General features: G+C 34.2%; 1 protein-coding gene across 1 annotated transcript in view; it reads left to right on the top strand.

Moving 5' to 3' along the window:
- SAMTOR (S-adenosylmethionine sensor upstream of mTORC1) overlaps positions 1 to 26252 on the top strand; it is an 86985-nt gene that overhangs the window by 45398 nt on the left and 15335 nt on the right. Inside the window, exon 4 of the mRNA XM_082662030.1 lies at positions 22624 to 22738. Within this exon, the coding sequence (XP_082518156.1) occupies positions 22624 to 22738 (115 nt within the window). The remainder of the gene's footprint in view (positions 1 to 22623; positions 22739 to 26252) is intronic.

The raw sequence follows: 26252 nt of genomic DNA on the forward strand, positions 1-26252 counted from the left end.
TTTAGGAAATAGAGTCTTTGGTGTTTTAACTAACAAATTACCGTTTTCTAGTGAGTTACCTAAAGCCTAATAAAACTCATCCTGAAACAAATATCAATGAATGTTATCCATTTTATGGGGGTGGTAGAGGCATGTGCTATAGTACCTATTTTATGAGTCTTAATGGTAATTTAGTGGTTATTAACAATCAACTTATGTATTCTTCTCCTTATGACTGCAGTGTTATCTTTAAAAAATAAATGTCTTCATCTTAATACATGTGCTGTAAGGACACGTCCTTTTATCAGTACATTTCTTGTCATTTCTTAATAGCAGTACATCCCCTTTCTTTGCCTCTTAAATGCTGGTCCTGTGCTCTCTACTCTTCATTTTCATATCCTCTCATGGCAGCTTAATTTACTTCCATAGTTTTGGTTACCACGTACATGCTGGTGATACCAAATCTGTATTTCCAGTTCAGAGCTCTGATCTGAGCTTCATATATCTAGGTGCCTACTAAACTCTGTTTGCGTTTGTGCCTGTGAGATACCCTTGTACCATGAGCAAGCTAATATTCTCCCCTTTCCTACACTCTGAATCACCCAAATTTGTTCCTCTTCCAATGTTCCCTGTTTCATTAAACGCATCTGTATGCCCAAGCTAGAAACTTAAAGATTTTATCTTGACTCCTTCCCTGTCTCACTTCCCACATCCAGTTAATCACCAAGTCCTATTATCATTTCTAAGTTCTCAATATCACTTCAGTCAGTCTACATCTCTCTGTCCTCTTCTCCCACCAGGGCAATTACAATAGACTTCTATTTCCAGTCTTACTGCAATTCATTCTCCACAGTTCATCCTGAGAATTTTTTTCTGAAACATAAACCTGATAATGCCAGCTCTCTTACCTAAAACTGTTCAGGGATTTTCTTTTGCTCTTCAGATAAAATGCAGGCTCCTTAACATAACATAGAAAATCCTTCATTATTGACCTCGGCATCCCTCATTTCCTCAGTACCTTTTCTTTTCAACTATATGACCTAATAATACTGATGTTTCTTTAATTCATGTAGAACTCCAGCTTCGGCCTGGTGTTTTTCCTTCTGCTCAGAGCATCCTCTCACAACCCATCATTCAACCCCTTCACCTGGATAATTTCCTGTTAATCCTTACATATAGTCTTATTCAACACTCTGAGAAGGAACTTCCTTTACTCCTAGATTTGGTATCATCAACAAGGCTACCAGAATCCTCTAACATAGCAGATTTCAAAGTGTGATCCATGGATCTCTAGGAGTCTCTGAGGCCCTTTTGGGGAGGTCTGTGAGTTCACAGTATTTCCATGTTAATATTAAAATATTATTTGCCTTTTTTACCATGTTGCTATTTGTACTGATAGTTCAGAAGCAATGGTGGATAAAGTTGCTGACATCTTAGCACAAATCAAGGCAGTGAAACCAAATTATATTAATAGTCGTATTCTTCGCCGTGAACCCACAATTTAAAAAAAAAAAGTCCAGTTTCAACTTGATTGTTGGTGATGAAGCAATAAAAATTATAAATTGTATTAAACTTAACTATTGAGTAATTGTCTTTTTAATGTCATGTGATGAAATGGGAAATACACAAAAAGCACACTAAAGCATGATCGCATGATTATCCAGCTATTGTCTGTTTAGCTAGACAACAGAGATCTGCAAAAAAAATGTAAAACAGTGTCACTTTTCTCATTAAGTTTTTGTTTGGAAAATATAATTTTCTCCAAAAATGCTATTTATAAAGTTAGCCTGTGATGATTTTATTATTGCCATTTTTATGAATAAATTTTTAAAAATTTACTCAGCTATAATTTTTATACAGTAAATGTCAATTGATATAACCCACATAAACAAAAGTTCTTTGATGTCTTCAGTAACTTTTAAGAGTAGAAGGGTATTCTGAAACCAAAAAGTTTGAAAACCCCTGCTCTAACTCATTGTATTTTCCTTATTCTGTTTATGGTTTGTCTTTCCTCTTAGACCACATTGTAAACCCCGTGAAGATAAGGTCCATGTCTGCCTTGTGGGTAACTCAGCTCCTAGCATAGTGCCAACACATACAAGGTCCCCAATAGATACTTGTTAAATTACTGAATTCAACAGCATGTGTTTATTATTATCTTGCATATTGTTGAAATGTGAGTCTAGAGCTAGGAAAAAAATTTTAAAAATCAGAAAGTAGATATAGAAGTATCATCTGCATTTGGGGATTATTTTGATTGTTGGAAGTACATGATATCATCTGGATATACAGAATATCACCTGAATCATTCTGGAGAAAAATTGTAAAGTAGAAAGAGAGAAGGAAAGAGAGAAACCTTAATTATGGAACTTTAGGGAATGCTTGTGTATAACAGGAATGAAAAGGAAGGTATAATGAATGTAAGAGTTAGGAGGATAATCATTAATTGGATACAGATTGAGAGGATGTTCTTCGGGTGGGGGGGCTTTATAGAGTAATGATCCTCTAAAGAGAAGCATGATAGCAAGTGAAAAGGTTAAGATAGGATAATGTCTTTACGGAAACTCAGGAGTTCTCCCCAAGTGACTACAACACACACATTATTTTGTACTTGTAAGTCTATAGAGTAAATTTTTTTATTATCTTGAATCATCTAAATAAGAATTTAACTGGATTTATTTTTAATGCTAATACAACAGCATTAACTAAATTAGAGGATGGAGATATACAAGCAACTGGCTAAAGTCAAGGAACAGAGGATGTATGTATATGTATAGAACTGAGTGGGTTGAACAGTAAATTGTGTTGTTTGTGCTGCAACTTTAAATCATCACCTCCTTCTTATCCCTAGGAGAATCACTTTCTTAATAAAAATCTCCTGTTTAGTACTTCTCCAAAAGAAATGCTTTATTTACTTGAAAGCTTTGTTCTTATCCCCCGCCTCATTTGTAGGTAAGTCTTTCTGGTCCGTAATTTTTAAAATCATTCATTACACTCAGAGAATGGATTTTCTATTAGTTAGTGCTATCTTTCCTAGTTAACTAGGATAACTTGGTTTTTTGGTATTGAACCTTAGAAAACATTCACTAATTTTATATGGAGTATTCGAGAGTGATGGTACTTATGTTTTCTTTGACATTTTTTTCTTCAGTCACTTGCCTTTTGATAAATATAACTCAATCTTTGTCACAGCATTTTGATATGAAAGTGTCAAAATATTGCTGTGATAACTGTCATGGTTAAGGATAGTACTCTACAGATTTTATAAAGCTCTTCTGAGATCTAGTACTTAGGCCTAGACAGGATCTATAGTTTGAGATCTATAGTGAAGAATAGTTAGTGTCTGGCTTTCTAAACCTTCAACCATGAAGCTTGTGGGAAAGCTGCTATTTAGAGATAAAATAGGAACTGAAACTCTGTAAACAATAAACAGCCGCCTTCCTGGGTTTCAGCCCACTCCCTCCTGACCTCTTCTGTTTCACCAGGCAGCAGCAAGTAGTTCATAGCTTTCCTTCCTTGATTCTCACCCGATAGTTTTCCTTCCTTGATTCTCGACCGTTCTCTGTGCTTCACTTGGCCCATGGAGACTGCCTACTTGCGGATCTGCCAAAGTCAGAGCTGGAGTCTTTAGATTAGTCACAGTGTTGCACAGAATTCTGAAATGTTTCCCTGCACCAAATTTAATAACACATTGTTACTAAGTTTATTCTTACTATACTGGTAATAGCCAAATTAGTGATACTGAGTAACTGTATATGGAGGAGTGAATAGACACTTCAGTTCCCAAATCATATATTATTTATGACTCTTTTTTGAAGTGGTGGTCCTCATGTAGTACTATATATTTATTATATTGTGTGTATTTCCCATTCTCACTCAGTTCAGCTCTACTTATAGAAAGCCATATGAAAATAATTCATGATGTTTTATTTATACAGCACTTACCTAAATTAGATTCCTGCTGTGTAAGTTTAAGGACAGTAAGTTTGCCTTACCACTGTATCATCAGTACCTACAGAATACCTGGCATACAATAAGTACTCAGTATATATTTGAATAAATGAAAGAAAAATGGAAACAATTGAGTAATCTAATATAGAAAGTATGAGCATAATTGCTTTACTTCTGGAGAATATTTTAAAATTAAGAATGTGGCCTTAAGAACATGACCAGACATGAAATGTGAATCTGAGGTGGAAGCCTTCTGTGAAATATGTAAGTTGTTAAAGAACCTTAGCCAGCTGGATTCTTTTCTACCTCAGTTTTCCAAAGCAGTGGTTTTTAGCCTTCAAAGAAACAATGTTACCTGTGTTAATTTTTATCTACGCCAACAGTGATAGAGGTCACAGCCTACAACTTAAACTATAAATATGAGTGTAGAGTAGTAAGGTATTTCAGAATGACATTGTCTACCTCACTCAATCTCTAAGCCTTTAGGCAATGTTTATGTCTATTTCCGTGTAAGAGGAAAAGCCTATTCCTCCCAAGATCTCTGTACTGTTATGGATTAACTCTAGATTGAATACATATTCTCAAAGGTAGAAACAATTTTGAAAACCTGGGAAAGTCTGTATGTTTGAGAGAATTCACAGTAAATTAATCTAAGTAAAATAATCTACTCTATCATAAAATCACAAGAGAACTTGTGTCTGTGTCTAAAGGCCAGGTTTTCTTTAGGCTTTAGTAGTAGTTGAGAACTTTAAAAAAGGGTTAGAAAATTCTAAAAGAATTAAGTTATTCACTTTAGTAACTGGCCCAAGGGGCATTATAATCTTCCTAACCATTATAATTTTCCAGACCATGTACTAGTGTATAAAGCATCATGAGGACAGATGATCAAACTCTGTTATTCTCTGCTATAATTTGGGGGCTTAACACAGTAACCTTGCACATAAAGGAACACACCAAATCGGTGAATGAATGAATTCTGTTAGAAGGGACTATAAAATTAATTTTAACCAAAACCCCAAATAGTGCAAATCTCATGATTAAGTTAACTGTGACTTTAGAAAAAGATGACTTAATCAAGGTTAGAAACAGGGAAAATCAGTAGTACCCTGTTTCCTTTGTTTTCTTTTTATCCCTAGAATATCTTTGCAGTTCTGTATACCATTGAGTATGGTGATGTTGGCCCAAAGTATTTAGAGTAGGATGGAGCCATAAATACAACAGATTATGGGTGATCCCAAGGAGAAACAACAAAGGATTAAAATGTTAGAAGTAGACTAAGAAAAGGTTTTAAAAAGGGGGTGCAGATGTTGGGGGGTGTTGTGTGTGACACTTTATATCTTCAGAAAACATTGGTAATCTAATATCTCTACTATTTGGCTTCTTACCCTGGTTAATAAAAGACAGTGTATCTAGTTTTAGCCGACTTATATTTAACCACCCTGAATAAAGATGAGATCAGTTCAAGTAATTGCCATGGAATTAGGCCTTCATACACAAAAATGAAGAAGAGGAAATAAAGGAGAGAGTTTTTCAAAGCATAATAGATTAGAAACCTTAAGAAAACAGAAGAGTCAGTTTACATAATAACAAAATGTGACAGAGAAAAGACCAACTATCTTAAAGAAAAGCAACAAATAATTCTAGAAACAGGCAAATTTTTTGGAGGGGCAGAGTCTTATATATCTATAAAGATGATTAATGGTCATGATGAATACCTCCGATGTCCAGAAAAGATAATGTTCAAGTCATTTTTAAGAAGACAGGTAAGAATATATTAACTCTTAAAAGATTTCCATTACATATAAAATATATTGTCACTCAAGCACTAGATCCTTGCCTTTAAAGAATCATGCCCTATCACAAAATTTTGAGTTGTTAAAAAATACTGAAGTGTAGGTTACCAACAAATTGTTTATTTCATAAATAACAGGTGAGAAAGTTGAAATAAACAGTATTTTTAAAATTTATTTTATTTGAGAAAGTTGAAATAAACAGTATTTTTAAAATTTATTTTATTTATTTATTTTTGGCTGCATTGAGTCTTCGTTGCTGCGCGCAGGCTTTCTCTAGTTGCAGTGAGCGGGGGCTACTCTTTGTTGTGGAACGCGGGCTTCTCATCACGGTGGCTTCTCTTGTTGCGGAGCACAGGCTCTAGGCCCACGGGCTCAGTAGTTGTGGCTTGCGGACTCTAGAGCGCAGGCTCAGTAGTTGTGGTGCATGGGCTTAGTTGCTCCGCTGCATGTGGGATCTTCCCAGACCAGGGCTCGAACCTGTGTCCCCTGCATTGGCAGGCGGATTCTTAACCACTGCGCCACCAGGGGAGCCCTAAACAGTATTTTAAAATATCACTTAGGACAAGGTCATGAGTGAATATAAATCTGCATTTCAATTAACTTTATAATTTTGAATTTTTCCAATTTCTTGCCAGATCTGATTTAGTCTTTTTTTTTTTTTTGCTTGCTTCAGTCTAGCTAAGAAATGTTTTTACTAGGAATCGAAGTGTCAGATCTGTTTTGTTTTGTTTTGTTTGTAACTCCCTTGCGTTTCCATTTTTAGATTATCTTCAACCTTTAAGCTTCTTTTTTTCCTTTTTTTTTTTTTTGCGGTACGCGGGCCTCTCACTGTTGTGGCCTCTCCCGTTACGGAGCACAGGCTGTGGACGCACAGGCTCAGCAGCCATGGCTCACGGGCCTAACCGCTCCGCGGCATGTGGCATCTTCCTGGACCGGGGCACGAACCTGTGTCCCCTGCATCGGCAGTCGGACTCTCAACCATTACACCACCAGGGAAGCCTCAACCTTTAAACTTCTTTGCCAGGAATCTTGATAAGCTAGTCTTTCATGAGGCTTAGTTTAATTAAAATCAATAATTCAGTCATCTATTGACTTACCTGGGAGCAAGGAAACTCAATATATTGTGGTATGCTGCTAGGGAACAAATAGCAGGGATATGCCACTGGTATTTCTCCGTGTTTTGGAACTCCTTCTCATCTCTCAGGTAACCCTACACAAAAACAGGAAGCTTGACCACCAGATACAGGGATTCTTTTGGGGAGTGTGTATTAGTTAGTGTTTTCCAGAGGAATAGAACCAGTATAGTATGTGGGTGTGTGTAGAGGATCAGAGATTTAAGGAATTGGCTCACATGATTATAGGGACTGGCAGGTCCAAAATTGCAGGGCAGGAAAGCGGGCTAGAGACCCAGGGAAGTGGTAATGTTGCATCTTGAGTCTAAAAGTAGTCTGGAGGCAGAATTCCCTCTTCCTCATGTGACCTTAGTCTTTTTTCTGGTAAGGTTACTAATCCATTGATTAAGATGGGAAGATTATCTGGGTAGGCCTAATCTAATCACATGAGCCCTTAAAAACACAGAACTTTTTCCAAATGCAACAGAACAGGAGGGGAAAAGGAGGGTATCAGGGAGATTTGAAGCATAAGAAGGATTCAGTATGCTGTTGTTGGCTTTGAAAATGGGGTGGGCCATGAGCCATGGTATACAGGTGGCCTCTAGAAGCTGAGCAGATAGCCAGCAAGAAAACAGGGCTCTCAGTCCTACATCCACATGGAACTGGTTTCTGCCAACAGCCTGAATGAGCCTAGAAATGGATTCTTCCCTCACAAAACTCTTAAATGAGAGCCTAGGCCTGCTGAAACCTTGATTTCAGCTTTATTACACCTGGAGCATAGTACCAGGCAAGCATACCGGAACTTCTAACCTATAGAATCAGGTTGTATTTTAAAGTTAGCTTTGTGGTAGTTTATTATATAGTAATAGAAAACTAATACATATGACTAACTTGTATTCAAAATGAAGAACTACATTTATAGTATATATTTCCATAGCATATTTATTTTATGCATGGACAACTGTTAATTTGTATCCAAACTGCTACTTCCTTCTATGCTAAACGTAGTGAGCATAATTGTTAAAAGCTCAGGCTGCTGAGTTAGACAGATTTTAATTCCACCTGAAATCACTTACTAGCATATGACCTTCCATGTGTTATTTAACTTCTCTAAGCCTCATTCCCCTCATCTATAAAATGAGAGTAGTAGTACCTACTCGTAAGAATTTTACATTGCCGATATAGTGACCATTGTTACATGATTACACTGATCACCATGATGGCAACACAAAGAATGTTGTCAATAAGAGCGTGAATCTGGGCATTCATGTGAAACCATGCTGAGATCTTTTCACTTAATTTTTTATACCCTTCTCTGATCTCTGTATATGGATTTTCTGGGTCATCCTTTCAGTTTTTTTCAGATGTTTTGCTTAAAAACTAGATATCCATGCCTTTCTCATGAATCCCTATCTCCTCTCAAAAGTTTCCCAGAGAAGTTCTGTAAAATAAGTAATACATAATTTGAAAGGGAGTTTGTCAACAAAATAAATTTGGACATTAAAATTAAATTGAGTTTCTTAATTGTAGAGCTATTATATGGTTACATGCCTGTAGCTCTTCAAAAAGAGACTATATTTTCCACATTCATTGACCTATTGACAAAGAAGCGACTTGCAAGACTATTTCGTGAAATGCACTTTGGGAAAAACTGTCCCTTCAGATATAAATCAACTCCATGAGCTAACTCTTGTTTTCTCTTTTCCTCTTAAAGCCTGACTTCATCTACTTAGTGCAGATTATTTAGCCTATAAACAACCTTTACTCACACACTTAATCTCCCTCCAATATATTTTTTGTTCTTTACTACCAAAATATTTTGGAGGGGAAGCTGTTGTCTGGCTTTACACATTGCCATCAAAATCAATAATTGTTAGCGTCATTTCAGGGATTTGTGATACATATAGAAATGAAATGGATTATGTACAATGCTAAGAACGAGTTGCTAAATAAATGATAATAAACCAAGTCATCAGAGTCAGAAGTTTTCTATTTTAACTGGGTTTTTTTGCTGTTCCTTGAAGGAATGATTGAGACAAGAGGATAGGTGGAACTAAGGATTTTTATATGATCCAAGGTATCTAGTAATAAATTTTCCCCACTTATTTGTCATCTATCAGCTCTAAAATTTGGCTTTAGAAAGATTTCCATATATATGACTGTCATGAATTCAGAGTCAGAGTGACAGTGCTGTTGTTTTACATACTAACTCTCAAAAATGCATTTTCTTCTTGTTTTTTCTTCTCAAAAAGATAAGATATGGAAATCTAATTTCTCCCTTCCTCTACATCAAACCAGCAGGGATAATTAATAAGGCCTAGATCATTGATTTCAACCATTTTAACCACAGAACCTTTTCTTCAGAGGAAACATTTTCTGGTACGCTCAAAGGGTATAGAAGTTGTAGCCTCCAGATATCTCCCATACCTGCCTTTGTTGGCCCTTGAATGGACTCTGGAAAATACCTACAGCTTTGTAGAGAGCACTTTGAAAAACTGTTGTAAACTGCATACTTGGGTAAATATTGCCAGATTTTCTTATGTAATGAGCAAAAAATTTTACTTAGAGTTTACAGCTCCCTCTTAATATGTCTTGAGGAGTTCAAGATGCTGTTGTTGACACTGGCAGCATGCCAGACAGAAAATTTTGTAGGAAATAAAATCCTGCATTTCCTTACTAAACTCCTTAACCAGTGGATGGGAATTGAGGGGGAGAGAGTAAAGAAATGTGATGTTTTACTATAACTGTTTTGGAAAAGAGAACAAAGACAATATTGAGTAAACACCAACATGGGAAATTTAAATAGAAAGTTATCATTTGACCAGCCTATACATGTTTTTTACATATAAGATTTTTTTCTTAACACTTCTGAAAAACTGCAAATGAAGTTAGAAGACTATGAATTCTTAAGTTTTAAAAATCTTTTTAAATAATACAATTTTAAGATTCTCTGCGTAAATCTGTCTAAAGAAGCAAAATGAAAATTTACTGAGGAATGTAAATGAACATTTGAAAGAGGCATTAAAATGTAGAGGAAGCATTACAAACTTTCTAGCTAAACTTTGTTTTCTAATCAGTATGTTTTATCACTTTACAGAATGTAAATAAGTGAGTGCATATATGCTGAAATTAGGAACCAATCTAACTATATTTCAATTAGCTGTCCTTTAGAAAACCATTTGTTTCCTGACTAGTCAGACTGTTGACCTGTTATAAAGATTTTCCTGATCAGAAAAACTAATTTTTTCCAAATATTTGCCTTACCAACATTAGTAAATTCAGCCATTTCTTTTTGTTTTGTTTCTCATAAGGTATAATGACTTTTTTTTTCTTTTCCTTGATCTCTTTGGAATCACATTTTACGTGTCAAAAAAAGGCTTTAAAATCTAAGGCTTACATACAGCCTAGTGCACATTTAGAAAAATGTGTTTAAATGCCCCAGAGTAGTCTCCAGAGAACACTAACATGTTCCAACAGTGCTGCCGTAGACCACAAAATTTATTACAACTGTTTAATGAAGTTACAACTTCTACATTTCGCATTTCTTTTAAACATTCTTAATGGTGGCAGATTGTCTATTGTGGTTGAGTTTGATGTTAATTTTTGGAGAGATGTTTCAGTAGAAAATGATATAGCTGTAATAAGTCTTAGGTTGCTATGGGAAGAGGGATAAAGCATGAAAAGTATAATCTGAGAAGGGCTATCTGAGAGTTACAGGTGTCTTGGAAGGGATTTAAAGAGCACATCCTAACAAAGAATGCTAAACGTTAACTCAGAGAGGAGTTCACAAATATTACTTTATTAATCTAGCTCATATCCTGACTGTGTATGTAAATACTAACTACTCTAAACTGAAGTGAAAAATAATTATACTTTAATAGTATAGTTCAGGGATATAGGACCATGTCTATTTTTGTCATCAAAGTCCAGAAATTTTTTGTAGGCAACTGAGGCAGCTTTCTGGAAAGAAGAAGGAGACAGAAGACTATCTCCTTGGTAACTTTTCTGTTCCCATGAAGACCAACTGTGCTTCTTAAAGTTGAATTCCATGAGCTGTCTTTTCATATTTAAAATAAATTTGACTTTACTTAAGCTAGTTTAAGTGGTTTTCTGTTCCTTGCAACAAAACTATACCAGACCAAGACAATGATTCTATAAAACTTTATCTTCATCATCACTGCCTATACATGGAAACTCAGATAATCCAAGCAGAGTCTGTGAACCACCCTGAATTATATAAAAATGTGATTTGTGTATCATATGTGTATTGTTGTCTAGGGGGAAAAGGCCATAGATTTCATCAAATACTCAAAGAAGTTTGTTACCCAAAAAGATTAAGAACTATTGGTAGAGAGCCTCATGCAGAGGCATCCTAAGTGACAGAGTCCCTTTCCATTTTGCCTCCATGTTGAGGCAGTGAAAGACTTTGATTCATTATTGTTGCATCTGACAGTGCCATAATTATGCCAGTTTTTATTCCTATATATGGAACGTTGAAAAAGATGCCCCTTAGAGCTTTGCTGCTATTAGATGTCTATTAACAATCTGACAAAATAGATTTTCATGAAATTTGGACCTCAGGAAAATTCACTAGGTAGTAATTTTTTTAAGAAGTCTTAGTTTTTGTTTATTTGATTATTTTCAATGGGACATTGATACAGGCAGGTTTCAAATCTGCAAGAGGGTGGTATTCTATCAAGAACTGATCTAGAGTTTTAGAATTAGAATGGCCTTTCATTTTACAGATGAGGAAACTGAGACGCAAAAAAGGGTAAGTAAAATTTCTAAGGTCACTTGGTAGTAAAGCAGAAGTGAAGATAGAGTTCTGTTGACTGTCTCCAGAGCCTTTTTTTTTTTTAACTGTACAAAACTTTTGATAATTATTACTTCTTTACTCCTTGTCCCCATCTATGATGCATAGTCAACTCATTTAATGTTTATACAACACTATGAAGAAGGTGCTGTTACTGGCATTTTAGTAACTACTTCTTCTGGGGAAATTTTCTTGGGGAAATTACATTGTGAATGTTCTATTAAAATATGTAAGTCAGTTTGAAAAATAGTGCCATATACATATATGTACTTATTCATGGTAGTGGAATTAGATTTCTAGTCTTGGATAAATCAATGAAAGAGCCATTTCAGATAATATTCTTCTCTGTTTTCTAGGAAATATGTTTAGAGGCTTTTTTGTTTGTTTGCTTGTTTTTAAAATTCAAAGTTTTAAAAATGTTAAGGGCAAAAAGAACAAAAAATTGTCACTCTGGACTTAAAAACTACAATACAGTGAAATCAGTTACTGGACATTTCAAAAGGCACTTTATGAGTTTCACAGATTTTATGGAAAGTCCACACCTACTTGGAAACATGTACCTTTGCACTTACTATGCTTTCTGACTGGAATGACAGTCACCTACCTCAACAGTCCTTCCCTTTATTCTTCACCCCCCATTTCCCATTTTCTCCTGGGAGAAGCCTGCTTATCCTGCAGGTCCCAGATATGGATTTCCCTTCTCTTCTACCAGTGTTCTTCTGCTCCTATAACATTTTATACACTCCTTTACCATACAGTCATTGCATTGTTTTTATGTTGTATTTGCATGTGTGTCTTCTTTACTGAACTGAATTACTTGGGAATCTCAAGCTCCTAAAAAGAGGTAGACAGGTACAATAAGTATTCAATAAGTATTTGTCAAGTTATAGTTATGTATACATTTAAAGTATTTTTAAAAATGATACTAAAGCTATTCAGGTTTTTTGTAGAAGATTTGAAATACTGTTTTGATGAATAATTTCAAATTAAAACAACTTCTAAGCTAAGATTAAACAGTCTTAACTATATATTTATGATTATAGCTATTTAGTATAAACTTGAAAATTTCCTTCCAAAATCTAATCTTATTTTGGATTTTAGAACCTTGAGGCTTCAGACTTACATTTCCACATCAAAACTTAGAGCATACGATCTGACAAAGATTTTGTTTTGTTTTTGTGTTGTGAATGAAAGGTATTCTGAAATATAATTTGGGTGCCAGGATTCTGGAATTTCAAGATCTTTCAGCTTCAGTGAGGAAGAGTAGTTTGTTGGTACTATTGAGAAAAAAAAGAAAAACGCCCTATTATACTGTTTAAGTATTTCTTTTGTTAAATGAATTACTCTTACTTTGCTGAGGCCAATGTTTTGAATTCCAGATACCTAACCACCACCTTACCTATCATTTAACTTGCAAATAAAATGGGCTTTTCCTCCAAGTAAATTTATAATATGAGAATTTGCATAAGTAGTAATGTTTGTTGCTTAATTTTAAAGTATTGGTGCTTCAAATACAGAAATATAGGTGCCAGGATTTAGTCATTATCAATAAAAATCATCTTGATGTGAAAGTAGTCCTTATAAATTTTATTTATTTTGGACTATGGGATTACAAATCCCATAAGAATTTATTAAGGGTAAACCTGAGAGAGACCAGGATAGCTTTTACATAGTATTAACGTAAAAGACTTGCTTATTTCTCTTGCAGAAAAATTTGAAATAGTGATTAAAATGAGAAAATTGGGTAATTCAATGTCATTTTAGTCATATCTGTATTTGGCATTTTAACTATGAAGTCTGTCATATAAGGTCACTTAAGGTTGGCTCTCTGGCCTTTTTTGATTAAGAAACTTCAAAGTCATTTGATAGATTATTCAGAGGATATTTTTGCTCTTAGCACATCTAGTGTATTCACATAATAAGTATTTTCATATCTGTGAATAATAATGAAATACTTCTTATACTCCTTTTATAATTATTGACTCTTTTTGTCACAGACTGATTTTATGCTGACCAACTAGACTAAATTAATTTTATCTGTTTATATATTTACTTTGAAAGTTAACTAGAATATGCTAGCAGGATATTCTAACTAATCTCTCAAACTTGAAAAGAATAATTTTTTAAAAATGTTGGATAAATCTTAAAAACACCAAAGAATTGGTAGGGCCAAATGCAAATGCTGGCAGGAACCCAGAAAGGGAGGCAGAGCACAAAGCTTCTTTAGCCTTGAGAGCATTTTTCCAAACTGCAGACTTCAACTTTAGTTTTTATACTCGACTGGTTGGAGCTTCAACTCTGAAAATTACTTTCTCAGTTTAAGGGTGAACCAGAATAAATCTACCCCGTTCGTCCACAGCATGACAGACTCTGACAAGTTGAAACTACAGGACATCCTAAACATAAACTCCTAAATTCACATCACAAGGGTGGTCCAAAAAACTTTAAACCCTGTTTATTTGGTTGAAAGTGGTCCGGCACTGGTGGTATCCCAGATTGCCTGACAGAGCAAAAATGAATACTTCTGCTCAAAGAAACTTCGTAAATAATTTTTTAAGAAAAACATCTCACAGTAAGAAGTAATTACGAAGCATGTATGGAAACAAGGAACCATGATCTAAAATCAGCACGTATCAAGAATAGATATTTAAAGGCCTCAGACACTAGAATTATGAGTCACTGTTTATAAAATAATATTTTAAAAATAAAAGAATGCTTGAAAGTTTCTGAAGGAACTAGAAACTTTAAGCACCTACAAGCCATTTGGAAAGCCAAAATTAAAAAGAAAACTTCTAGAGATAAAAAATAAAATAATTAAAATAACTCAGTGTATGACATGAATTAAAGAGGAAATTATTGAACTGAGTGAGACAGAGTAAATGAAATTATCCAGAATGCCACATATGGACAAGGAAAAAAAATAATAATGAATTAAAATGGTTAAAGACACAGAAGATAAAATAAGGTTTAACTTCTTAATGGAGTTGCAGAAGGAGAGAAAAGAATGGGAGAGAGAAATCTCTTACTAAAAGAAATTCTAGAGGTGTATTTCAAGCAGAAAGAAAATGACCCCAGATGGAAAGTCTGAAGTGAAAGAAAGAATGAACAACAACAACAACAACCGAAAAGGTAAATATGGACAAACATTTATAAAACAGAATACACAAAAAGACTAACATAACCACACAACAGAATTGTGGTCTCAAGCATTTGTATGGTTTGAGAGAAGGCTAAGATTATTCAATAGTTAAGTATATATTTTTCTAAAAGAACAAACTATAAATTTTTGAAATCAGTAAAATGAAACAATATGGAATTATTAAAATTTAAAAGGAAAAATCTAAAACCAATTCTCAACCTTGGCTTACACAATACATTCACTTGGGAAGCTTTTAAAAACCCTAATGCCCAGGCTCCATCCTAAACCAATTAAATCAGAGTCTTTAAGTAATTTTGAAGCTCCCAGGGTGATTCTACAGAAAGCAAGGAGCAGAGGAAAAGAAACGTAGAACAGATAGAGCAGATAGAAGGTGCAAGGTAAGGTACTATATATAAATCAAAATATGTTGGTAAATCACTTTAAAAGTAAATGATCTAAATACTCTAATTAAAAGAAATTTTTTATTGTCATTAAAAATCCAGTTTATGTTGCTTATGAGAGACATATCCAAAATATAATATGGTAGAATAAATATAATTTCTAGAGATAAAGTATATTTCTCATAATAATAAAAGGTGTGATTTAACAGGAGAATATGTGTTTAATTTGTACGTGCCTAATAGTATAGCTTCAATATACATAAAGTAAAAATTGACAGACAAACCTACAGTTGTTTTGAGGAGGTTTGTTTTTTTTTCCCCCAGCATTAAAGTTTGATAAGTTTCAAAACTCTAAGGGAGATTTTAAGAGTAGTACAACCAATACCCTCATTTATGTTTGTTACCAAGATTCATTAACAGTTAATATTTTGCTACATTTACTCCATAAATCTGTGTGTGTATATATAGACACATTTTTCTTTTTGTTTCTTTTCTGAACCATTTGAGTTACTTCAACATTAAATACGTTATCATGTATCACCAAAGACTGAGGACATTTTCCTACATAACCACAGTACAGTTGTCATCACATTCAGGAAATTTAACATTGATATAGTTACATGTTTACACAGTTCACATTTGAATTTTCCAGATTGTTCTAATAATGTTCTTTATAACTGTGAGTTGGTAGTTTGATCCAAGATCCAATCAAATATTATATATTGTATTTAGTTGAATATCTCTTAGGCTTGATTAATCTAGAAAATTCCCCATGATAGATCCATGTTAAACATTTTTGATAGGTATAGATGATACTGTGTTCTCAGTATATCACTAAGAGGGCATATGTCAGTTTGTCCCATTATCATTCATGTTAAGTTTCATCATTTGACTAAATTGGTATCCTCCAGATTTCTTCACTGTAAAGGCACTCTTAATCTCTAATCTGTTGGGTTATACGTGAAGATCGAGACAATTTCCTGTTCCTTGACAATTTTCACTGTAACTTTAACATGGTCTTGCCTGAGTCAAGTTTTGTTTCGGTTTTTTTTTTTTTACTATAATAGTTGGAAATAGGTGATTTTTCTATTTCTGGCTTGCTTACACATTCATTGGTTGGTATTCTTCTATAAAGAAAAACTTTCCCTTTTCCCCCTCTTTTTTAAAGTTCTGTAGACTGATAGATTTTTTAAAAAATTCAGTGTGTTATAATTCATTCCTATCATTATTATGATGCTAAAATCATCTCAAATTAGGCCAGTGGAAACTCCTGTAAGCTAGCTCCTTTGACCTTTTGGTATATTCCTATTAGTTTTTGAGCGTTACCTTACTTTCTTGTACAACAAGATAGTTGAAGCTCACCTTGTACTTTCTCTGCTTCAACCCTGAAATAAGCCTTCCTGTAAAAAGTTCAGATTCCTTTTAGCAAGGGACCAAATTCTGGCATTAGGTATCCTCACTGCTACTGGGGTGTTATTGCATCTACACCCTTTCATATGAAACCTCTAATTCTAGTCTATCTCCGAAGGATTCTTTCTCTCCTTTCCCTCATTCTGAATTTGTATCTCCCAGCAACTTTAGTTTACTTCCCTATTTGCTCAGCCCTTCAATACACACAAAATAGTTTTTAAATGGCTGCAGTAGTACCACAACAACATACTAAGTAAAATTCAGGATTTCTTTGCAGTTTTTTGTCCTTAAAATTTCACCCATTGATATGATTATAATCAGAATACTGTGTTCATAATTATTTAATTTCAATAACTATTATTTCAAATCAATTTATGGCGATCTTTATCTGCTTCTTTAAAAAAAAGTTGGAAGATTTTTAACACACCTTCTCAATAACAGAGAGCAAGCATTCACAGTGAGTAAGACTGTAGAGGATTTGAACAACATAATTAACAATCTAATAGCCATATATAGAATAGTGTACCCAAAAGCTACAAAGTAATATTCTTTCAAGCATACAGGTAACATTTATAAAAATGTTTTTTAAAAAATTGTGAATTTAAAAAATTATATTAAATATTTAAGGTATTATTTAATTTATAAAAATTTATAAGTCAAATGTTAGTAAGATTCAAAGGGTTGAATTATGTAGACAATGCTATTAAGCTAAAAATTGGTACCAAATTGCAATAAGGAAATACCCAAAGGTTTAGAAATTAGTAAATAACCTTCCAAAAAAAAAATCCATTAGATGAAAATTTATAATAAAAATTAGAAAATATTTTCAACTAAATAATAATGATACTTTTTGTGAAGAAATTTTTTGTCAAAAGTTACAAATGTGCTTTTTATTAAAACTTGTGGATATAGCTAAAGCATCACTTAAAGGAAAATGTATAGCTTAAATGCATATATTATAAAGAAAAGCTGAAACTAGTGAACTAAGAATCTATCTCAAGAAATTAAAGATACCTCAGCAAATAAGGCCCTTTCCCCTCCAAAAAAAAATGAAAAGGAAATAGTAAAGAGCAGGAAGATAGAAAAAGTCAGAGATAAAAGTTGGAATTTTGTAATAATATTAAAGAAATTAAATCAGTGGTTAAAGATCTCAGAAATAAAACTCCAGGCCTAAATGGCTTTACCAGCGAGTTCTAGTAAACATTTAAGGAAAAATGAATTCTGTTCTTACACATACTCTTTAAAAATAGAATGAAAGGAGTTATCCCACACTCATCTTAAGAGTCTAGCATAACCTTGATATTAAAACCCATCATGGACAGTACTAGCACAGAAAATTATAGTCTGATCTCACTTATGAACATAGATGCAAAAATCCATACACACACACACACACAGTTTATCCTAATTATTCAGAAATTCCATATCTGCAAATTCACCTACTCACTAAAATTCAACTCCAAGGTGAGTACTCATGGCATTTTCAGACTCATTTGTGGACATGCTGAGGGTGGTGAAAAATTTGTCATCTGACACACACCTTCCCAGCTGAAGTTGAACAATGCAAGCTCTGCCTTATTGTTTCAGCTCTCAAGTATAAAAATGTCCCATTTTCAGTCTATTTAATATCACATTTTTTGTGCTTTATTGATTTTACGTTTATTTTTTAAATTTTATTTTTTGCTGCATTGGGTCTTCATTGCTGCGCGCGGGCTTCCTCTAGTTTCAGCAAGCGGGGACTACTTTGTCGTGATGCGGGGGCTACTTAGTTGCGATGCGCAGGCTTCTCATTGCAGTGGCTTCTCTTGTTGCAGAGCACGGCCTTTAGGCGGGCGGGCTTCAGTACTTGTGGCTCGTGGGCTCTAGAGCGCAGGCTCAGTAGTTGTGGCACATGGGCTTAGTTGCTCCGCGGCATGTGGGATCTTCCCGGACCAGGGCTTGAACCCGTGTCCCCTGCATTGGCAGGTGGATTCTTAACCACTGCGCCACCAGGGAAGCCCTATTTTGCTTTAAAAATGGCCCCTAAGCATAATGTTAAAGTTCCATCGAGCCTGTCTAAGCACAGGAATGCTGTATTATGCCTTACAGAGAAAATAGTGTATTAGATATGCTTCCCTTAGGCATGAGTTATAATGGTGTTGGCTGTGAGTTCAGTGTTGATGCATCATAATACATATTAAATAAGTTACCTTTAAACAGAAATACACATAAATCCAGGTTATGTGTTGCTCTGGTGTTGAAAGTATTGTAACCAGAGGCCTAGTCTTGTATTTCCCTTAGGAGCATGGTTTAGTGATCGTGGTGACTTTATAGACCAGACCCATCACAAATAGAACCAACTGTATATACATATATAAAACAAATCCTTTAAGTTATGAAGACAGTAATTTATCAAAACCAAATTAGATTCTTCCCAATAAGGCAAGATTGATTTAACACTACAGAATTAATGAGTATACTGTATCACATAAACAGATCAAAGAAAAGTCATATCTCAGTAGCTGAGTACATTTGATAAAATCTAACATAGATTTGTGTGAAATTTTTTTTTAAAAGGAGCTAGCAAAATATAAAAGCTTCATCAGCTTTATCAAGGATTCTATATAAAACCTGCAACAGTCATTATATTTAATGGTGAGTTATACATTAATGGTGAACATTATACTTAATGTTCCCTCTGAGACTGGAAACAAAATAGTACCTGCTTGTATTAGTCCTGTTTAATATTGTATTAGAAGTCCTGGGCAAAGCAGTGAGGCAAAAAATAGATGGGTGGGTGGGTGGATGGATAGATAAGAAAAGAAGAAATAATATTATTTTTCACAGATTATGTAACTACGTACCTAGACTAGAATACCCCAAATAATATACAGATAAGCAGTTGAGATAACAGGAATTTAGTAATGTTGCTGGATACAAATCATTGTACAAAACTGAATTGCATTTCTGTAACCAACAATGAAAAATCAAATTTTAAAAAATAACAAGGTTTATCCATAGGGGAAAAGCAATAACAGCACCAAAAAATATGAGTTAACAAGAAATACAAATCCAACAAAATATACATGGGACCTTTTAAGAGAAATTGTTAAAGCTATTGAGAGACAATGAGGAACTAAATAGATGGAGAACTATGCCATGTCCATGGATTAAAAGAGTCCATATTGTAAAGACGTTAATTCTCCCAAATGATCTTTAGATTCAGTGCCACTCTAATCAAAATCACAATGGGATGTGTTGTATAAAGGTACTGTCACACAGCCATGTACATGAATTAACTACAGAAACACAAATGACACAAACTTAATATTAAATGAAAGAAGAAAGTCACAAAAGCAAATGTGTAGTGTAAAACTAAACTATGTTATTCAGAAGACAGTCATAGGTAGCAAGACTATAAAAGGAAATCAAGGGAACGATTATCACTAAAATCAGGATAGTGGCTACCATTACAGAAAGGGGTAGGGGATGTCGTCAGGGAGGATCCTGTTTCTACAGTGCAGGCAATGTGTTATTTCTTGACCTGGGTGATAATTACTTGGATATTCTGTTCACTTTGTGATTAGTCTTTAAACTAAATATATGTTGATGCAAAAAAAAATTACAGAGCTCAACCAAAGAATTTGAAATGGATTAAGTGTATTACTGAGAGTTAATGTTATTAAGTTAATCCATGATATTAAGTTATTGGTAATTATATTTCAAAGTTGAATTAAGTTGAATGATTTGGAATACTCCATCCAGGTAGAAAGGTTAATTTCTAAGAAGCACTTTTTTAAAGACTATCAGAAATTTTTTGTTACCCAATTTACTAGAGTCTACCAGTATTCTGCTTTTACTATGTTCAGGAAGATAGTAAAATTCTGCTTCTACCATGTTCAGGAAGATCATTAGGGGACAAACCACAAAAGATTTTATATATAACATGATATTAATAGCTAACAATGATATCTACCACTTTTTGAGCGTTTACCATGTACCAGATACTAGGGCAAGAATTATAAACGCATAATCTCATTTAATCCTAGAAACGACTCTTAAGTGTGGGTACCATTGTTGTCCCCATATCACACAGGTAAAGGGCAGAATCAGGTTTTGATTTTAGTCTCTCTTATTCCAGAACTCTTGTTCTTAACCATAGCCCCACATAAGGATTAGAATGGCAATCTAGTAGTGTACTTAGTATTACATGTTGTTATAGATTCATTTATTCAAACTGGTTATGATTTAAGTATTCAAATTTGTTAATTTAGCAGTAAATGTCAGCTATATGCCAGGCATTTCAAGGTACCTATCTACTGGATCTTTTGCTCTGTTTAGCAACTTGGAACCTATACCACAGTAGTTCGCTGGCCTCCTTCTTCCTTAGAACTAGTGTATTGTAATATTTCAAGTATCACTAAACTTAATTCAACTTTACAGATGATTATTTGTTATACACATCACCCAAACTACATAATAATCTACTTCCTGATTTGACTGCAGTACAGAAAATTACCTTTTGAGCCCTAGGATCAGCTCTTGTTGCTGAGGGAGTTTCTAGCTATTCCTTTTATTTCCTTATACCCTCATAACCCCTTCTTTGGATGAGTTCTTAAATAAAATTTGGTTGACAAAAATCTTTTAATTGGTTCATATTGTTTTTATGGTACTATAAAATGCCATGTACTGTATTAAACAGGTCCTGTATACAGTTTATTTATAATCAAATGGTGATTATTGTCATTTCTATAAAATGTTAGGACATCAGGCTCTTGGTAAAAAATGTAACCCCTATTTATTGTGTTGCTTTTCTGAAAAAAAAAATCAACTTTAGATTATATTATTTTATTTTGACTTACAGTGCCTTTTCCAGGAGCTTAACTACAGTCTGTAGTTTAACACCTCTCTAATGGACACTATGGCAATATGCTAGCTGAGGTAAAAGGAACAGAAGCTGGGCAGATTTTCTCTGCCCTATAGGCTTTAAAGAACCAAGATTCTGTTTTTACCCAGTTATTTCACTATATTTCTTTCCTTTATGTTTCCAGTGTCTACTCATAATTTTTTTCAGCAAAATTGTCTTAATATCAATAAAATGGCATATGTCTTAAGTTGGTTTTTATTATTGCTTTACTTGTCTGAACACTAGGACTATAGGCTTCAGACCAACAAAAATCCACTGTTTTCCTTCATCCTTATTTGCCGCTATGTAGATCCGTATTATCAATAGTTGCATTTGACTAACTTTAATGGTCATGTCCGGTTTTGTTTACCTTCTTTTTTCCTACTACTTTTGGACGCAAGGAACACTCCTGAACAAAATAAAATTTTTCATAACTTAAGAAATACTATCCTTTCATTGCTTTGCTCTTTGGTCCTTTTAAATCATTGAGACAAATTAAAGTCCAAAGACATCATTATATTGACTACTGAGAATTAATTTGTGAATGGATTCTTTCATCTACAAAGACAGTTTTCAAAGTGTGGTCTGGGGATCTGAGACCCTTCTAGGGTCTCTGTGGGGAGGAAATTATTTTCATCATAATACTAAAATATCGTTTGCCTTTTCTACTCTCATCCTCTTTTGAGTGTAGGGTTGAGTTTTCTAGAAACTTCATGGCATGTGATGTTGCAACAGCTTGAATGCAAAGCAGACGTGCGAATCCATCTGTCTTCTATTAAGCCCAACATTAGAGAGACTTGAAAAAATGTAAAACAGTAACTCATTTTTACTATCTTTCTAATCTAGACTTTCATTAGAAAGTATAATTTACATTAGCATATACTATAGTGTTATTGTTTTATAAATGAATTGATGTTTTTAAACCATTGAGTTTTAATTTCAAATATGGTATTATTGATAGAACCTGCATAAACAAAAGAGCTCTTTTAGGCCCTCAGTAATTTTTAAACATGTAAAGGGATCATGAGACCAAAAAGAGAGCCAATAATCTATACTATTTTTTTTATTCTCAAATGTTTGAATTTTTCTTATATTTTATTTCATCTTATAAAAAGCATAATGAAAATAATCTATTTTTAGGTTGCTACAAACCTCAGGAAAGATCAGATTACTTGATGTTGGCAGCTGCTTTAACCCATTTCTGAAGTTTGAAGAATTTCTAACTGTTGGCATAGACATCGTACCTGCTGTAGAGGTATGCATAGTTCTGTTTGTTTTGAGATGAATATTTTACATGTATATATACAAAGGAAAGCACTGTCTTTACACTCCTGAAATAGCAAATATATTTCTGTGTACAAGTTGATAAGAGACTATTTCTATTCAAAACTAAAAGTATATTTTGTGAAAATTTGAGCATTTAGTTAACTAATATTAATTTGACCAATACCATATTTGTCTTCATTTTGTTTTGTTCCCTGTTTATCATCTATCATTTCAATCAAGAAACTTCAGTAAGTTGCAAAGATTCCTTATTTTATTTTTTAATGCATCTCTTTCTGAAACGTACTCTGATGTAGAGCTATTACGGAATAGTGGAAAGAGCAAGGGCTTTGGAGACAGCCAAAACTTTATTAAATCCCAGCTATTTGTACTTAGTAGATTAAACAACTTTACAAAGAATGTTTCCTCTGCTTTTCAAATTAGATTTTTTTCCCCTCAATGACATAAGTTTATAACATTTGCCATTATACTTTTGATATGGCACCAGACACAAAAATTTTTTTACAAATTTTTATTGCTATAAAGAGATTGTGGTAGAGTATAAACTCAGGCTCAGAGATTTTTTTCCTCCACTGCTATATTCCCAGTACCTAGAAGAGTGCCTGGCATACTAAGTACTCATTAAATACTTCTTGAATAAAAGAATGAAATCTTATTTTCAACCTTGATTTGACTCTCTGAGCCTCAGTTTTCTCGTCTGTGCAGTGGGGTTTGTAATGGACTATACCTTATAAGATTGTTGTTGTGTTTACTTGAGAAAAAGTATTTAAAGCACCTAACAAAGCACCTGTTATATTGTGAGTGCTAAAGAAATGTTTGCTGTTATTATTGAAAAGTTCCTGCATGAAGAGTCAACTTTCATATGAATTTATTCTTTGATTCTTATGAGCTTGACTGTCTATATTGAATCTATGTGACTAACACTGACGAATAAGAAAATGCTAAAAGCGTTACTATTATCTCCTAAAGGTAGACAGATACTTGCTGTACGGTAAAACAGCTGTTCTTAGCTTACCACTGCAGAGAATTCCTGGGCCATTAGAAGCTATAGTTTTAAAGTGCAGGTGGATTTGTACATGGATTCTCTCCCCTTCCTTCCTCAAGACACACATTAGAGATGTCCTTCAAGGACTGGTAAGACATGATGACCATTTGATCTAAACCTAAGGCTCAAATATTAAAATATTAAGCTTATTTATATATAGGGCTATAAATTTTCAACTGTAAAGCCATTAGATAGGCAAAAGAACTACTATACATGAGTTCAGTAGTAGAATCAGACTTTGATAGTTCCAGAACCCTATAACTAATTTTAAAACAAAGGGAAGAAACTTATACTTCCAGTCGAGATGGGGTGACAGGGACCAGACTGATGCTCTTTCCCCCTGCCTGCAGCAACTAAAAAGTGGACAAAATATTCAAAATAATATACAAGAACTGGACATCAGGTAATGAAGGACAGTGATCCCCAAGAGATGGAAAACAAATGAGATGAGCCATATGGTTGCACATACAGCCTTCAGAGAGTTTCCAACGTGTGGCACAAACAGGGGATTCCCAAGCAGAGTCCAGCTGGTAGTGAGTTGTAGAGGCAGAGGTGAGAGTCCTGAGAGACCAAGACAGCTAAGGCTCATGGACAAAGTACCAAAGATATGAGAGCTACACAGAGAGAAAACTCCAGGGGTCTGCAAAGAATCCTCCGTGAGTACTCAGCTGAGTACTTATCAGTACACGTCTGTGAGAAAACTACATGAGACTGGAGGAAGTACCACCTCAAAGATCTAGAGGTTATAGTGCCCAGCACACTCACACAGGCTGGAAGTAGCACCCGTTCCCACCAGCCACACTGGAAACCTCAAGAATCACAGTAGCCTGGGTAGAGTACACAGAAGAGCCTTGCATCAGTAGTGGAGAATAATTAGCCTTAGACTGAAGGCTGCTGTAGTCCCACCTAGCAAATCCTGAAACAAAAACCAAAAAGATCAAATTGTCTCCAGATAATTTAACTACATCCTAGAGCAAAGTTAGAATATTTATAGCAATACCAAGTCATCCAGGACGCAGCAAAGTAAAGTTCACCATGCCTAGCATCCAATAAAAAAGTAATCAGCCAAGTAAAGAAGCAAGAAAATAGGACCCACAATGAGGAGGTCAGTCATCCAGCAGAGACCAACTGTGAACTGACACAGATGTTAAAATTCGGAAACAAGGACATTAAGATAGGGACATTATGACTGTATTCTGTATGAACAAAAAGTAAAGTAGAGACATGGAAGATAATTTTAAAAACCCAAATCTAACTTCTGGAGACGGATACTATGATCTATGATATGAAACATGTACTAAATGGGATTAACGGTACATTAGATATTGAAGAAGAAAAGTTAAACTGAGGACATGGCAATAGAAACTACCCAAAATTAAACTGAGATATTTTTTTAATGGAAAAGCATCAGCAAGCAGTGAGTTAATTTCAAATGGCCAAATATAAGCATAATTGGAGTCCCCCCAAGAAAGGAATGAAAGAAATAATGGTCAGAATTTTTCTGAACTTGATAAAAGCTAACTAATAGTAGAGCTGACCCTTAGCACCCAGGGGAATTGTTCCAGGACAGCCCACCACCACCACAGATATCAAAGTCTGTGGATGCTCAGGTCCTTAGAGTTGGCTCTTCATATCCCTGTGTTCCATGTCCACAGATACAGAGGACTAACTGTATATTTCTTGGAAAAATCCATGTATAATTGGACCTGTGCAGTTCAAACTCGTGTTGTTCAAGAGTCAGTTGTAATGTAGAGTTTATAATCTATATAAAAATAAAATGTATGATAACAATAGCACAAGAGGGTAGAAAGGGAAATATACTATATGTATAGTAATAGGTTTTTATAATATATATAAAGTGGTAAAATACTATTTGAAGGTAGACTATGATAGGTTAAAGATGTAGACTATAAATTCTAAAGCAACCAGTAAAATAAAGAGTTACAGCTAATAAGCCAGCAAAGGAGATAAAATAGAATTACAAAGAAATTTCTTTAATCCAAAAGATGTCAGAAAAGGGAAGGAAACAATGAACAGATGGGAAACATAGAAAATAAATAGCAAGATCATACATTTAAACTTAAGTTTACCAATAATCACATTAAATAGATATGGCCTAAATACCCCCAATTAAAAGGTGGAAATTGTCAGATTGGATTAAAAAAAGCAAGACTCAAATATATGTTGCCTATAAGAAATGCACTTCAATTATAAACACACAAAATAGGATGTGTAAAAGAAAGACACTGTGGCACTATTACAGTCAGACAAAGTAGATGTCAGAGCAATATTACCAGCAGTAAAGATGGCCATTTCATAATGATAAAAAGTTCAATTCATCAAGAGTACAAAACAATCCTCAATATATATGCATCTAATAACAGAGCTTCAAAATACGTAAACCAAAAATTGATAAGGTAGCAATTACAAATAGACATTT

This window comes from Grampus griseus (assembly GCF_964374135.1).
Source record: "Grampus griseus genome assembly, chromosome: 9".
In the NCBI taxonomy this organism is placed as follows: Eukaryota; Metazoa; Chordata; class Mammalia; order Artiodactyla; family Delphinidae; genus Grampus; species Grampus griseus.